General features: G+C 38.8%; 1 protein-coding gene across 5 annotated transcripts in view; it reads left to right on the top strand.

Moving 5' to 3' along the window:
* Positions 1-14,746, top strand: part of WDPCP (WD repeat containing planar cell polarity effector) — a 298,437-nt gene that overhangs the window by 264,319 nt on the left and 19,372 nt on the right. For 4 of the 5 annotated variants that reach the window (XR_011569297.1, XM_019970379.2, XM_070798864.1 and 1 more), the window contains one exon: positions 9,711-9,813. The exons of the other annotated variant lie outside the window; for it this stretch is intronic. Coding sequence is in view for 3 of the 4 variants with exons in the window: in XM_019970379.2 (XP_019825938.1) it covers positions 9,711-9,813 (103 nt within the window). In the remaining variant the exon portion in view is untranslated. The remainder of the gene's footprint in view (positions 1-9,710; positions 9,814-14,746) is intronic. 5 annotated transcript variants of the gene reach the window in all.

Here is a 14,746-nt window from a genome sequence, read left to right as displayed (position 1 = left end):
ATGGAATATAATCTACAAAAATGCTGAATCACTATGCTGTACACCTGAAACTAATATTGTAAATCAACTATACTTCAATTTCAAAAAGAATTTAATATTTCAGGTACAAAATTAGTACTGGAAGGACATGTAAAAATAAGATGAGAAGCTTAAGCTTCATTAACTTTTGTAGTAAATTCACGTATACATCTGGCACAGAGTAAATATTCCATAATTATATGTGGAATAATTTTTTTTTTTTTTTTTGCTATTCACTCACTCATGTCCAACTGTTTGTGACCCCATGGACCGCAGCATGCCAGGCTGCTCTATCCTTCACTATCTCCTGGAGTTTACACAAACTCAGGTTGATCGAGTCAATGATACCATCCAACTATCTCATCCTCTGTTGCCCTCTTCCCCTCCTGCCCTCAATCTTTCCCAGCATCAGGGTGTTTTCCAATGAGTCGGCTCCTCGCATCAGGGGGCCAAAGTATTGGTGCTTCAGCTTCAGCATCAGTCCTTCTAATGAATATTCAAGGTTGACTTCATTTAGGGTTGACTGGTTTGATCTCCTTGCTGTCCAAGGGACTCTCGAGTCATCTTCAGCACCACAGAATTCAAAAGTCAGTTCTTCAGTGCTCAGCTGTCTTTATGGTCCAACACTCACATTTGAACGTGTCTCCTGGAAAAACCATAGCTTTGACTATATGGACATTTGTCGGCAAAGTGATGTCTCTGCTTTTTAATATGCTGTCTTGGTTTCCCATAACTGTTCTTCCAAGGAGCACGTGTCTTAATTTCATGGCTGTATTCACTGTCCACAGTGATTTTGGAGCCTAAGAAAATAAAGTCTGTCACTGTTTCCATTGTTTACCCATCTATTTGCCATGAGGTATTGGAACCAGATGCCATGATCTTACTTTTTTGAATGTTGACTTTTAAGCCAGGTTTTTTTACTCTCCTCTTTCACAATCATCAAGGCACTCTTTAGTTCCTCATTGCTTTCTGCTATTAGGGTGGTGTCATCTGCATATCTAAGGTTATTGATACTTCACCCAGCAATCTTGATTCCAGTTTGTGCCTCATCCAGCCTGGCATTTTGCATGATGTACTCTGCGTAGAAGTTAAATAAGCAGGGTGACAATATACAGCCTTGATGTACTCCTTTCCCAATTTGGAACCAGTCCATTGTTCCATGTCTGGTTCTAACTCTTTCTTCTTGACCTGTATACAGGTTTCTCAAGAGGCAGGTCAAGTGGTCTGATATTCCCACTCTTGAAGAATTTTCCAGTTTGTTGTGATCCACATGGTCAAAGGCTTTAGTGTAGTCAATGAAGCAGAAGTAGATGTTTTTCTGAAATTCTCTTGCTTTTTCTAAGATCCAACAGATGTTGGCAATTTGATCTCTGGTTCCTCTGCCTTTTCTAAATCCAACCTGAACATCTGGAAGTTCTCAGTTCATGTACTGCTGAAGCCTGACTTGGAGAATTTTGAGCATTACTTTGCTAGCATGTGAAATGAGTGCAATTGTGTGGTAATTTGAACATTCTTGAGCATTGCCCTTCTTGGGGACTGGAATGAAAACTGATCTTTTCTGGTCCCATGGCCACTGCTGAGCTTTCCAAATTTGCTGGCATAGTGAGTGCAGCACTTTCACAGCATCATCCTTTAGGATTTGAAACAGCTCAACTGGAATTCCATCCTCTCCACTAGCTTTGTTCGTAGTGATGCTTCCTAAGGCCCCCTTGGCTTCGCACTCCAAGATGTCTAGCTCTAGGTGAGTGATCACACCACTGTGGTTATCTGAGTCATTAGGACCTTTTGTGTACACTTCTTCTGTGTATTCTTGCCATCTCTCCCTAGTATCTTCTGCTTCTGTTAGGTCCGTACCATTTCTGTCCTTTATTGTGCCCATCTTTGCATGGTATGTTCCTTTGGTATCATAATTTTCTTGAAAAGATCTCCAGTCTTTCCCATTCTATTGTTTTCCTCTTTTCTTTGCATTGATCACTTAGGAAGGTTTTCTTCTCTCTCCTTCCTTTTTTTTGGAACTCTGTATTCAAATGGGTTTATCTTTCTCTTCTCCTTTGCCTTTTGCTTTTCTTTTTTTCTTGGCTATTTGTAAGGCCTCCTCAGACAGCCATTTTGCATTTTTACATTTCTTTTTCTTGGGGATGATTTTGATCACTGCCTCCTATACAATGTCATGAACCTCCATCCATAGTTCTTTAAGCACTCTATCAGATTTAATCCTTTGAATCTATTTGTTGCTTCCAATGTATAATCATAAGGGATTTGATTTAGGTTGTAACTGAATGGCCTAGTGGTTTTCTCTATGTCCTTCAATTTAAGTCTGATTTGGCAATAAGGAGTTCATGATCTGAGCCACAGACAGCTCCCAGTCTTGTTTTTGCTGACTGTATAGAGCGTCTCCATCTTTGACTGCAAAGAATATAATAAGTCTGATTTTGGTATTGACCATCTGGTGATATCCATGTGTATGGTCGTCTCTCGTGTTGGAAGAAGGTGTCTGCTATGACCAATGCCTTCTCTTGGCAAAACTGTTAGCCTTTGCCCTGCTTCATTTTGTACTCCTAGGCCAAACTTGCCTGTTACTCCAAGTATCTCTTGAGTTCCTACTTTTGCATTCCAGTCCCCTATGATGAAGAAAGTGGCTCAGATGGTAAAGCGTCTGTCTACAATGTGGGAGACCCGGGTTCGATCCCTGGGTCGGGAACATCCTCTGGAGAAGGAAATGGCAATCCACTCCAGTACTATTGCCTGGAAAATCCCATGGACAGAGGAGCCTGGTAGGCTACAGTCCATGGGGTGGGTCGCAAAGAGTCGGACACGACTGAGTGACTTCACTTTCACTTTCATGATGAAGAAAGGACATCTTTTTTGGTGTTAGTTCTAGAAAGCCTTGTTGGTCTTCATAGAATCATTCAACTTCAGCTTCTTTGGCATTAGTGGTTGGGGCATAGACTTGGATTACTGTGATGTTGAATGGTTTGCCTTGGAAACAAACAGAAATCATTCTGTCATTTTTAAGATTGTACCCAAGTACTACATTTTGGACTCTTTTGATGACTATGAAAGCTACTCCATTTCTTCTATGAGATTCTTGCCCATGTCATCTGAATTAAATTTGCCCACTCCAGTCCATTTTAGTTCACTATTGCTAAGATGTTGATGTTCACTCTTGCCATCTCCTGTTGACCACTTTAAATTTACCTTGATTCATGGACCTAACGTTCCAGGTTTCTATGCAATACTTTTCTTTACAGCATTGGACTTTACTTTCACCACCAGACACACGCACAGTTGGGTGTTGTTTCTGCTTTGGCTAAATCAGCCTCTTCATACCTTCTGGAGCTATTTCTCTGCTCTTCTCCAGTAGCATATTGGGCACCTACTGACTGGGGAGTTTGCCCCTCAAAAACAGTATAATGTTATATATTATATGCATAAAAGGTAGATGTAATATTTTCGGTAAATAAACGTAGAATTCCTTTGTAAGACTAAGTAAGTATTGCTGTCATCACCAATCTGTTTTAATTTCTTTTTTAATTGGAGGATAATTTGATTTTTGGCTTGATTGCTCCCTTTTCTTTTGACTCTTCCTTTTCTACATCACCAGTCTTGGACATAAGATTGATCACATCATTTCCTTAGGAAGAGTTTCCAAAAGTATATATGTGCTAATTATAAATTCTGATATATTAATTAAATATGGAATCATCAAACTTTTTCTATAAAGAACCAAACAGCAAATAGGCTTATGGGTCATGAAGCAAAATCGAGGTTATTATATAGGTACTTGAGAAAACAAATTTCCATAGATCTTTATTGATAAAACAAAATTTTAAATGTAATAATTGAGTATGATAGCAAATTTCCATAAATATTTTCTATAAAGTTAAAAATCTAATACTTGAGTACAGTTTTCATAATGAAGTTCTACAGATATAAATAAGGGAGTTCTTTTGGGGGAGTAAGAGTTGAAAGGTGCTATTTCTTATCAACAAAATCCATTGTAAATATTCATCTGTGGATACTGATCTATGGTGAATTTTCATTTTGCAAATTTCTTTCCTCATAGACAACTACTGCCAAATATTTATATATATGACATGAGTGTATGGTTAATTGCACATATTCACTGATAAGAAGGCATTTTTAGAAACTCTATTAGCTAAAGACTAGACTGCCTTTTAAGTCTAAATTTGGCAATAAGGAGTTCATGATCTGAACCACAGTCAGTTCCCTATCTTGTTTTTGCTGATTATATACAGCTTCTCCATCTTTAACTGCAAAGAATATAATCAATCTGATTTCGGTGTTGACCATCGGGTGATGTCCATGTGTAGAGTCTTCTCTTGTGTTGTTGGAAGAGGGTGTTTGCTGTGACTGGTGTGTTCTCTTGGCAAAACTCTATTAGCCTTTGCCCTGCTTCATCTGTACTCCAAGGCCAAATTTTCCTGTTACTCCAGGTGTTTCTTGACTTCCTACTTTTGCATTCCAGTCCCCTATAATGAAAAGGACATCTTTTTTGGATGTTAGTTCTAAAAGGTCTTGTAGGTCTTCATAGAACCGTTCAACTTCTGCTTCTTCAGAGTTACTTGTTGGGGCATAGGCTTGGATTACCGTGATATTGAATGGTTTGCCTTGGAAACAAACAGAGATCATTCTGTCGTTTTTGAGATTGCATCCAAGTACTGCATTTTGGACCCTTTTGTTGACCAATGGCTACTCCATTTCTTCTAAGGGATTCCTGCACACAGTAGTAGATATAATGGTCATCTGAGTTAAATTCACCAATTACAGTCCATTTTAGTTCACTAGTTCCTAGAATATCGACATTCGCTCTTGCCATCTCCTGTTTGACCACTTCCAATTTGCCTTGATTCATGGGCCTGACATTCCAGGTTTCTATGCAGTATTGCTCTTTACAGCATCGGACCTTGCTTCTATCACCAGTCACATCCACAGCTGGGTATTGTTTTTGCTTTGGCGCCATCCCTTCATTCTTTCTGGAGTTATTTGTCCCCTGATCTCCAGCAGCATATTGGGCACCTACTGACCTGGGGAGTTCCTCTTTCAGTATCCTATCATTTTGCCTTTTCATACTGTTCATGGGGTTCTCAAGGCAAGAATACTGAAGTGGTTTGCCATTCCATTCTCCAGTGGACCACATTCTGTCAGATCTCTCCACCATGACCCATCCATCTTGGATGGCCCCACACGGCATGGCTTAGTTTCACTGAGTTAGACAAGGCTGTGGTCCGTGTGATCAGATTGGCTAGTTTTCTGTGAGTATGGTTTCAGTGTGTCTGCCCTCTGATGCCCTCTTGCAACACCTACCATCTTACTTGGGTTTCTCTTACCTTGGACGTGGGGTATCTCTTCACAGCTGCTCCAGCAAAGCACAACTGCTGCTCCTTACTTTGGACGAGGGGTATCTCCTCATGGCTGCCCCTCCTGACCCTGAACATGGAGTAGCTCCTCTCGGCCCTCCTGCACCCGTGCAGCTGCCACTCCTTGGACATGGGGTTGGCCCTCTCGCCCACTGCCCCTCACCTCGGGTGTGTGGTAGCTCCTCCAGGCCATCACCCCTGACCTCGGGCATGGGGTAGCTCCTTCCCGCCACCGCCCCTGACCTCGGGTGTGGGGTAGCTCCTCTTGGCCGCTGCCCCTGACCTTGGGCTAGATAGAATATTAAAAAGTAGAGACATTGCCAACAAAGGTCCGTCTAGTCAAGGCTATGGTTTTTCCAGTAGTCATGTATAGATGTGAGAGTTGGACTGTGAAGAAAGCTGAGTGCCGGAAAATTGATGCTTCTGAACTGTGGTGTTGGAGAAGACTCTTGAGAGTCCCTTGGACTGCAAGGAGATCCAACCAGTCCATTCTAAGGGAGATCAGTCCTGGGTGTTCATTGGAAGGACTGATGCTAAAGCTGAAACTCCAATACTTTGGCCACCTCATGTGAAGAGTTGACTCATTGGAAAAGACCCTGATGCTGGGAGGGACTGGGGGGAGGAGGAGAAAGGGACGACAGAGGATGAGATGGCTGGATGGCATCACTGACTCGATGGACATGAGTTTGAGTGAACTCCGGGAATTGGTGATGGACAGGGAGGCCTGGCATGCTGCGATTCATGGGGTCACAAAAGAGCTGGACACGACTGAGCAACTGAACTGAACTGAGACTGCCTTTTAATATGTTAGTACATTGTAAATTAATTACTTCCCTTAATTGCACCATTAGAGTTTGAATTATGAACAGTTCCTTGGAACTTGTATCAAGGTTGAAAAATGCCATGGACTGAAATATATTGCTGGGACTTTGTTATAAGTATGTCACTTTATTTTTTGACAGTTTTAAATTTTAATTTTTACAGGAGGTGTGTAACACAGCCTGGTATTACTTGCAAGTCAAAACAATGTTAGTTTTCACTGAAAAGCTTTATCACAATGTAAGTTTCACAATAAGTACTATTTGGCTTGTAGTTTTAAATTGAAACATTTTCAAGTCTGCAAGATGAGCTAATTCCAGAGCCATACAGACTTGAGTGGTTGAACACAGTTCTTCCAGCCATTGAAAAATGTAAACACTGTTCTTTTTTAAAATTGAAGTATAGTTGCTGTACAATATCATATATACAGTATATAGTATATATATAATCTATATATACTATATATAATATAGTGATTCACAATTTTTACAGGTTAACTCTATATTTATTATAAAATATTTGTTATATTCCCTGTGTTATATAATATATTCTTGTAGCCTAATTTATACCTAATAGTTCACACGTCTCAATCCCTTATGCCTATCATGACCTTCTTTTCTCTCCGTTGGTAACTAGTTTGCTCTCTGTATTTGTGAGTCTACTTTTTTGTTATATTTGCTAATTGTATTTTTTATATTCCACATATAATAATATCATCTAGTATTTGTCTTTCTCTGTCTGACTTATTTCACTTAGTATAACAACAAAACAAAACTACTGAATGGGAAAAATTATTTGCAAATAATATGACCAATAACATATTGGTTATTGGGGTTAATATCCAAAATATATAAAAAGTCCACACAACTGACCATCAAAAAAGAAACCACCTGATTATAAAATGGGCAGAGAAACTGAACAGTTTTCCAAAATTTAAGAAAATGCAGACACCCATGAAAAGAGGTACAATTATCAAGCAAATGCAAATCAGAACTACAATGAGATATCATCTCACAGCTGTCGGAAGGGCCATCATCAAAAAACACAAATGACAAATGCTGGCAAGGATGTAGAAAAAAGGGAATCTTCATATACTGTTGGTGGGGATGTAAATTGGGGAAAACAACATAGAGTTTTCTCATAATAACTAAAATAGAACTACCATTGTTGCTATTCAGTCACTAAGTTGTGTCCAACTCTTTGCGACCCCATGGACTGCAGCATGCCAAGGTTCCCTGTCTTTCATCGTTTCCCAGAGTTTGCTCAAACTCATGTCCATCAAGTCAGTGATGTCATCCAACCATCTCATCCTGTCATCCCCTCTCCTCCTGCCTTCAATGTTTCCCAGTGTCAGGGTCTTTTCCAGTGAGTCAGCTCTTCACATCAGGTGGCCAAAGTATTGAAGCTTCTGCTTCAGCATCAGTCCTTCCAGTGAATATTCAGGGTTGATTTCCTTTAGGATTGACTGGTTTAATCTTGCTGTCCAAGGGACTCTCAAGAGTCTTCTCCAACACCACAGTTCAAAAGCATCATTTCTTCATTGCTCAGCCTTCTTTACAGTCCAGCTCTCACATCATACACGACTATTGGCAAAGTCATAGCTTTGACTAGATGGACCTTGTCGGCAAAGTGATGTCTCTGCCTTTTAATATGCTGTCTAAATTTGTCATAGCTTTATGACCCAGAAATTCCATGCCTGAGTATATATCTGAGAGAAACAAAAGCGCTGATTTGAAAAGATACATTCACCCCAGTGTTAATAGCAACACTATTTACAATTGCCAAGATACAAAAGTAACCTAAGTATCCATCAACTGATGAATGGATAAAGAAGACTACACCACACACACACATACAAAACAGAATACTTCTCAGCCCTAAATGAGATTTTTGCCATCTGCAGCAACATTAATGGACCTGGAAGGCATTATGCTAGGTAAATAGCATTGATAACTCAAGGACTGTATAAAAGGCAGGCTATATTTGGCTAGTAAGCCATAGCTTACCAACCCCTGCTATATAAAGTCTATATTCCCAGTAAATATAAATGCGTGTCTCCCCGCCAAACTTTGCAACCAATAAGTAACAACTTTAAAAAAACTGTGCAGTTTGAAATTACATTTTTCAACTTTGAATATTGGGAAAGTAAAATATCTTTTCATGATTATGAAAGTGAAAGTCGCTCAGTTATGTCCAACTCTTTGCGACCCCATGGACTATAGTCTATGGAATTCTCCAGGCCAGAATACTGGAGTGGGTAGCCTTTCCCTTCTCTATGGGATCTTCCCAACCCAGGGATTGAGCCCAGGTCTCCTGCATTGCAGTTGGATTCTTTACCAGCTGAACCACAAGGGAAGCCCAAGAATACTGGAGTGGGCAGCCTATCCCTTCTTCAGCAAATCTTCCCTACCCAGGAATTGAAGGGAATTCCCAGGGTCTCCTGCATTGCAGGTGGATTCTTTACCAACTGAGCTATCAGGAAAGCCCTGATAGCTCATGATTATAGGCCATTTATATTTCATCATTGAAACTTGTTCGTGTTCTTTATACCATTTTATTGCAATAAAATTCTCATTCCAACAATCATTTTGTGTACCAAAGATTTCTAAGTCTTTTTTAGTAGCTCTGTCTACTTGTTTAGAATTATTTTCCACTGCATTCTCTCACACATCAAACATTCCTTCCGTATTGAAAGACCTGTTATTGCCTGACAGAACTGTGGTTTTTCAATCTTCTCTACATACACATGTCAGATACCATTCATTTTCTGTTGGCTTACCTCCATTTTCCCTTCTAGTATAACTCTTATTTATCCTTCAAAACATAGATCAAGGATCAGTTCCTGCTCTTTGGTTCCATACCATTCTTAACCCTGCCATAAAACCTATCACACTAAGTTATTAGCTGTTGTTTACAGTGGTCTTTCTCCCTACTGGACTCAAAGCTTGTTGAGAAATGGTATTGTAATTGACCTCTCTTTCCACAACAGTGCCTGGCACTTAATAGGCACTGATTATCTGTTGACTGACTGAGTTCAAGATAATAGTATTAATAATATTAACAAAGTAATATGTAACAAGTGCATAAATATCAGAGACAATTTGTGTAATATTCCTTGTAAACTGCTTATCATAATGAACAATTGAATTTTGAAGAAGCTATCTGAGATAGTAAAATTTCATTATAGAAAACCGCAACTAAGATTTTTATTCCCTGATAAAACTGAGTATGTTGAACATTTAACAGCTTGTCTTTTTCCCTAAAGACTCAAAATAATTTATTTAAATAACTGTCACTAGTTATAGCCAGGATTTGCAATTCAAGAAAATTTGCTTGTACTAGAAAACTGAGAAAATTAAAATATAAAAAAGAATGTTCATCAGCCATGTCTGTTTTGTAATCTGAACAGTAAGTTCTCTTTTTCAAAATCTCATTTGTAACTTGACTAAGATTCATTTTGGATTAATGTTTTATTTTGCTGTATTTCCAAAGGACATCCATTACCTTGCGCTAGATAAGGGAGAACTAGCACTAGCTGAAGTGGCAAGAAGGAGAGCTAGCGATATTGATGCAGAATCAATAACCTCCGGAGATGGTAAGATTTAATGCTGTTTTTTTAAAGTGCTTTTTGTTTTCATCAATGCTTATTTGGTATCACTTCTATTTACATTTGTAGGGCATGGTTGGTTAATTTGAATTACTTTTTCTGTAAATACAGTGTCTTTAAAAAAAAAAGAATTAAGCTTAGGTAAATAGTACAATATGGATGTTTAAGTTGAAATTGTGTTCATCTGTAAGTGACTCTTAAGGTAACTGAAAAGAAATTTTACTGGCTGCTCACAGTAAAGGGTATAGACTGCAGATTCAGTTTAAAAAAGTTACCAAACAAACAACAAATAGCAACAACAAACCTTAGAGAAAGTTATTTCCAGAGTTGCCACATTATATTTAAGTATATTAAGTTATATATTATTGAATATTTATAATGTTTAAATATTATTTAAATGTCTAGTTTTTGAACAAAATTTTGTTTTTTTTAATTAAATTTTTATTTTATATTGGAGTATAGTTGATTAGCAATGTTATGTTAGTTCATGTGTACAGCAAAAGTGATTCAGTTATACGTATACATATATCCATTCTCTTTCAGATATATTCCCATATAGATTATTATAAAATATTGAGTTCCCTGAGCTATACAGTAGGTCCTTGTTATTTATATATTTTATATATAGTAGTGTGTAATGTTAATCCCAAAGGCACGAAATTTCTGTTTATCAACTTTGTATCCTAAAACTTACCCACTTATATCCTCTAGTAGTTCTCTGGTAACACATTTAGGATTTTCAATGTATGGTATCATGTCATCTGCAAAGAATGGAAGTCTTCTTTACCAATTTGAATTACTTTTCTTTTTTTTCTGATTGCACGGTTAGGATGTACAAAAGTATGCTGAATAAAAGTAATGAGAATGAACATTTTTCTCTTGATCTTGATCTTAGATGAAATGCTTTTCAGTGTTGAGAATTTTAGCTGTGAGTTTGTCATATATGGCCTTTATTGTTGAGGCAGGTTCCCTCTATGCCCACTTTCCATAGAGTTTTTATCATAGATGGGTGTTGGATTTTGTCAAAAGCTTTTTTTCTTCAGCTATTGAGATGATCATAAGGTTTTTATTCTTCATTTCTTAATGTGGTGTATCACTGATTGATTTGCAGATATTGAAGAATCCTTGTATCCCTGGGATAAACCCCACTTGATCATGGTGTATGATCCTTTTATTGGATTTGGTTTGCTAGTATTTTGTTGATGACTTTTGCATTCATCAGTGATACTTGTCTGAAATTTTCTTTTTTGTGTGGTATCTGTCTGGTTTTGTTATCAGTGTAACGGTGGCCTAGAATGAGTTTGGGAGTGTTCTATCTGCAATTTTTTGGATGATTTTCTAAAGGATAGGTGTTAACTCTTCTCTGAATGTTTGATTAAATTAATCTGGTCCTGGACTTTTTGTTAGCAGGTTTTTTTTAAATCACATTTTCAATTTCAGTACTTGTAATTGGTCTGTTCATATTTTCTATTTCTTCCTGGTTCAGTATTGGAAGGCTAGCCATTCTAAGCATGTGTCCATTTCTTCTAGGCTGTCCATTTTGTTGGTATATAATTGCTTAGTCTCTTAAGATCCTTTGCATTTCTGGAATGTCAGTTGTACCTTCTTTTTCCTTTCTAATTTTATTGATTTGAAACATCTCCTTTTTTTTTTCTTGAGTCTTGCTAGAGGTTTGTCAATTTTGTTTATCCTTTCCGAGAACCAGCTTTTAGTTTCATTGATCTTTTCTATTGTTCTGTTCTCTATTGCATTTACATCTGTTTCGATCTTTATGGTTTCTTTTCTTCTAGTAACTCTGGGTTTTGTTTGTTCTTTCTCTAGTTGTTTTAGGTATAAGATTAGGTCCTTTATTTCGGATTTTTCTTCTTCCTTGATGTAGGATTTTATTGCTCTAAACTTCCCTCTTAGAGGTGCTTTTGCTGTGTCCCATAGGTATAGCAATTATGTCCATCTGGTCTGTCATTTAAGGCCTGTGTTTACTTATTTTCTGCCTAGAAGAGCTTTCCATTGATATAAGTGGGTGTTAACATCCCCCACTATTGTTACTGTTCATTTCCCCTTTTATAGCTGTTAGCATTTGCCTTATGTGCTGAGGTGTTTCAGGAGCTTCCCTGGGATTCTCCAGGCAACAATACCAAAAGGTGCCATTTCGTCCTCCAGGGGATCTTCCTGATCCAGGGATTGAACCTGCACCTCCAGCATCGGCAGGTGCATTCTTTATCACTGAGCCACCAGGGAAGCTCCTGGAACACCTCAGACATGACGGAGCTCAGTCCAACTCTTTGTGACTCGATGGACTGTAACCCACCAGGTTCCTCTGTCCGTGGGATTTCCCAGGCAACAATACTGGAGTAGGTTGCCATTTCCACCTCTGGCAAATCTTCCCAATCCAGGGACTGAACCCACGTCTTCTGTATCTCCTGAATTGCAGGCAGATTCTTAACTGGCTGAGTCATCAGGGAAGCCTGATGTTGGGTACATATATATTTACAATTTTTATATTTTCTTCTTGAATTGATCTCTTGATCATTATGTAGTTTTTCCTTATCCCTCATAACAGTCTTTATTTTAAAGCCTATTTTGTCTGATATGAGTATTAAAAAAAAAAATCATGATTTTTTTTAATCCCCACTTTCTACCTGTATGTGTCCCTAGATCTAAAGTAGGTCTCTTGTAGACACATGTATATGAGGTTGGTTTTTTTTTTGTATCCATTTAGCCAGTCTGTGTCTTTTGGTTGGAGCATTTAATCCATTTACATTTAAGGTAATTGTCATATGTATGTTCTTATTGCCATTTTTTGTTTGGATTTGTTCTCTCCTCTTGGGATTTGATGACTATCTTTAGTGTTGTGTTTGGACTGCTTTTTCTTTATTGTGTCTGTATCTGTTGTAGAATTTTGGAGTGTGGTTCCCATGAGGTTTTAATATAGCAGTCTATATATATGTATAAAGATTGCTTTAAGCTTCATTTCAATTTCAAATGCATTTCCAATGTTCTGCATTTGTACTGTCCTCATGATTGCAGGCTTTGTCATATGTGTCTGTGGATGCTTTCTTATTTTTACTGTATATTTGCTTTTACCTCTGAGCTTTTCCATTCATAATTTTTTCTTGTTTCTAAGTATGACCTTTTCTTTTCCACCTAGAGAAATTCCTTTAGCATTTATTGTAAAGCTGGTTTGGTGGTGGTGCTGAATTCTCTTAGCTTTTCCTTGTCTATAAAGCCTTTCATTTCTCCATCAGATCTGAACCAGAACCTTGCTTGGTGTAGGGTATTCTTAAAAGGGGTAGATTTCCCCCTTTTATCACTCTATTGTGCCTCTTTCTTCTGGCCTGAAGTTTCTGCTGAAAAATTATCTGATATCTTCAAGGATATTATCGTGTACATTATTTGTTGCTTTTATTTCATTGCATTTAATATATTCTGATTGTCTTTTCCTTGTTTAATTAATATGTCTTGGTTTTTGTTTAATTAATATCCTCCTTGCGTTACCCAGCCTGAGACTCTCTGCACTTCCTAGACTGGAGTGAGTGTTTCCTTTCCCATGTTAGGGAAGTTTTTGGCTATAACTGTCAAATATTTCCTCAGGTCCTCTCTCTCTTCTCATTCTGGAACCCTTATAATGCAAATGTTGGTGCATTTAATATTATCCTGTGGCTCAGACGGTAAAGCGTCTGCCTACAATGCGGGAGACCCGGGTTTGATCCCTGGGTCGGGAAGTTCCCCTGGAGAAGGAAATGGCAACCCACTCCAGTATTCTTGCCTGGAAAATCCCATGGACAGAGGAGTCCAGTAGGCTACAGTCCATGGGGTCGCAAAGAGTTAGACATGACTGAACGACTTCACTTCTTCACTTATAAGTCTCTGAGACTGTCCCCTCATTTCTTTTCATTCCTTTTTCTTTACTCTATTCTGCAGCAGTGATTTCCACCACTCTATCTTCCAGCTCACTTATTCATTCTTCTGCCTCATTTATTCTGCTGTTGAGTCCCTCTTAATTTTTCATTTCAGTACTATATATTGTTCATTTCTAAGTCTTCCAGCTCTTCATTAAACCTATCTTGTATCTTCTTGTTTTGTTCTTCCATTCTTTTTCCAAATCTGACATCATGTTTACTTTCATTACTCAGTTCTTTTTCAGGTAGATTGCCTATTAGTTGTTCTAGGTTTTTATCTTGTCCTTTGTTGGACCATACATCTCTACCATCTAATTTTGTCTAACTTTCTGTGTTTGTGATTTCCTTTCCACAGGGTCATAATTCCTATTGCTTCTGATGTCTGCTGCCAGGGGGTTGAGGTTGGTCCAGGAGCTTGTGCAGGCTTCCTATTAGGAAGGACTAGTGCCTGCCCACTGGTGGGTGGAGCTGGATCTTCTCCCTCTGGTGGTCATGTCAAGTGGTGTGAGCTGTGAGCTCAGGTGGCTGGCTGTGAGCTCAGTACAACTTTAGGCAATCCATCTGCTGATGGGTGGGGCTCTGTCCCACTCTGTTGGTTGTTTGGCCCAAGGCATCCCAACACTGGAGCTTGCAGCTGTTGGCAAAAGCCAGGTTTTGGTGCCAAAATTGTGACCTTATGCCAATCAGTATTCCCTGGGGCCTCTGCCACCAGTGTTCTTGCCCCCAGAGTGAGCCACAGCTGATCCCCGCTTCCCCAGGATACTCGCTAAAACCTGCAGGTCAGTTTAACCCTGGCTCCTATGGAGTCACTGGTTTGTGCTGGTTCCCAGTGCACATGAAACCTTGTGTGCGCCTTTCAAGAGTGAACTCTGTTTCCCCCAGTCCTGTGGAGTTCCTGCACTCAAGCCCCACTGGTCTTCAAAGCCACATGCTCTAGGGGATCCTCACAATGCCAAATCCTGAGGCTGGGGTGCCTGATATGGGGTTCACAACTCTCACTCCTGTGGGTGAACCTCTGGAAT

This window comes from Bos indicus, chromosome 11 (genome assembly GCF_029378745.1).
Source record: "Bos indicus isolate NIAB-ARS_2022 breed Sahiwal x Tharparkar chromosome 11, NIAB-ARS_B.indTharparkar_mat_pri_1.0, whole genome shotgun sequence".
In the NCBI taxonomy this organism is placed as follows: Eukaryota; Metazoa; Chordata; class Mammalia; order Artiodactyla; family Bovidae; genus Bos; species Bos indicus.
The sequence above is the reverse complement of the archived record's forward strand: the minus strand, read 5'-3'. Positions and strand labels throughout refer to the sequence as shown.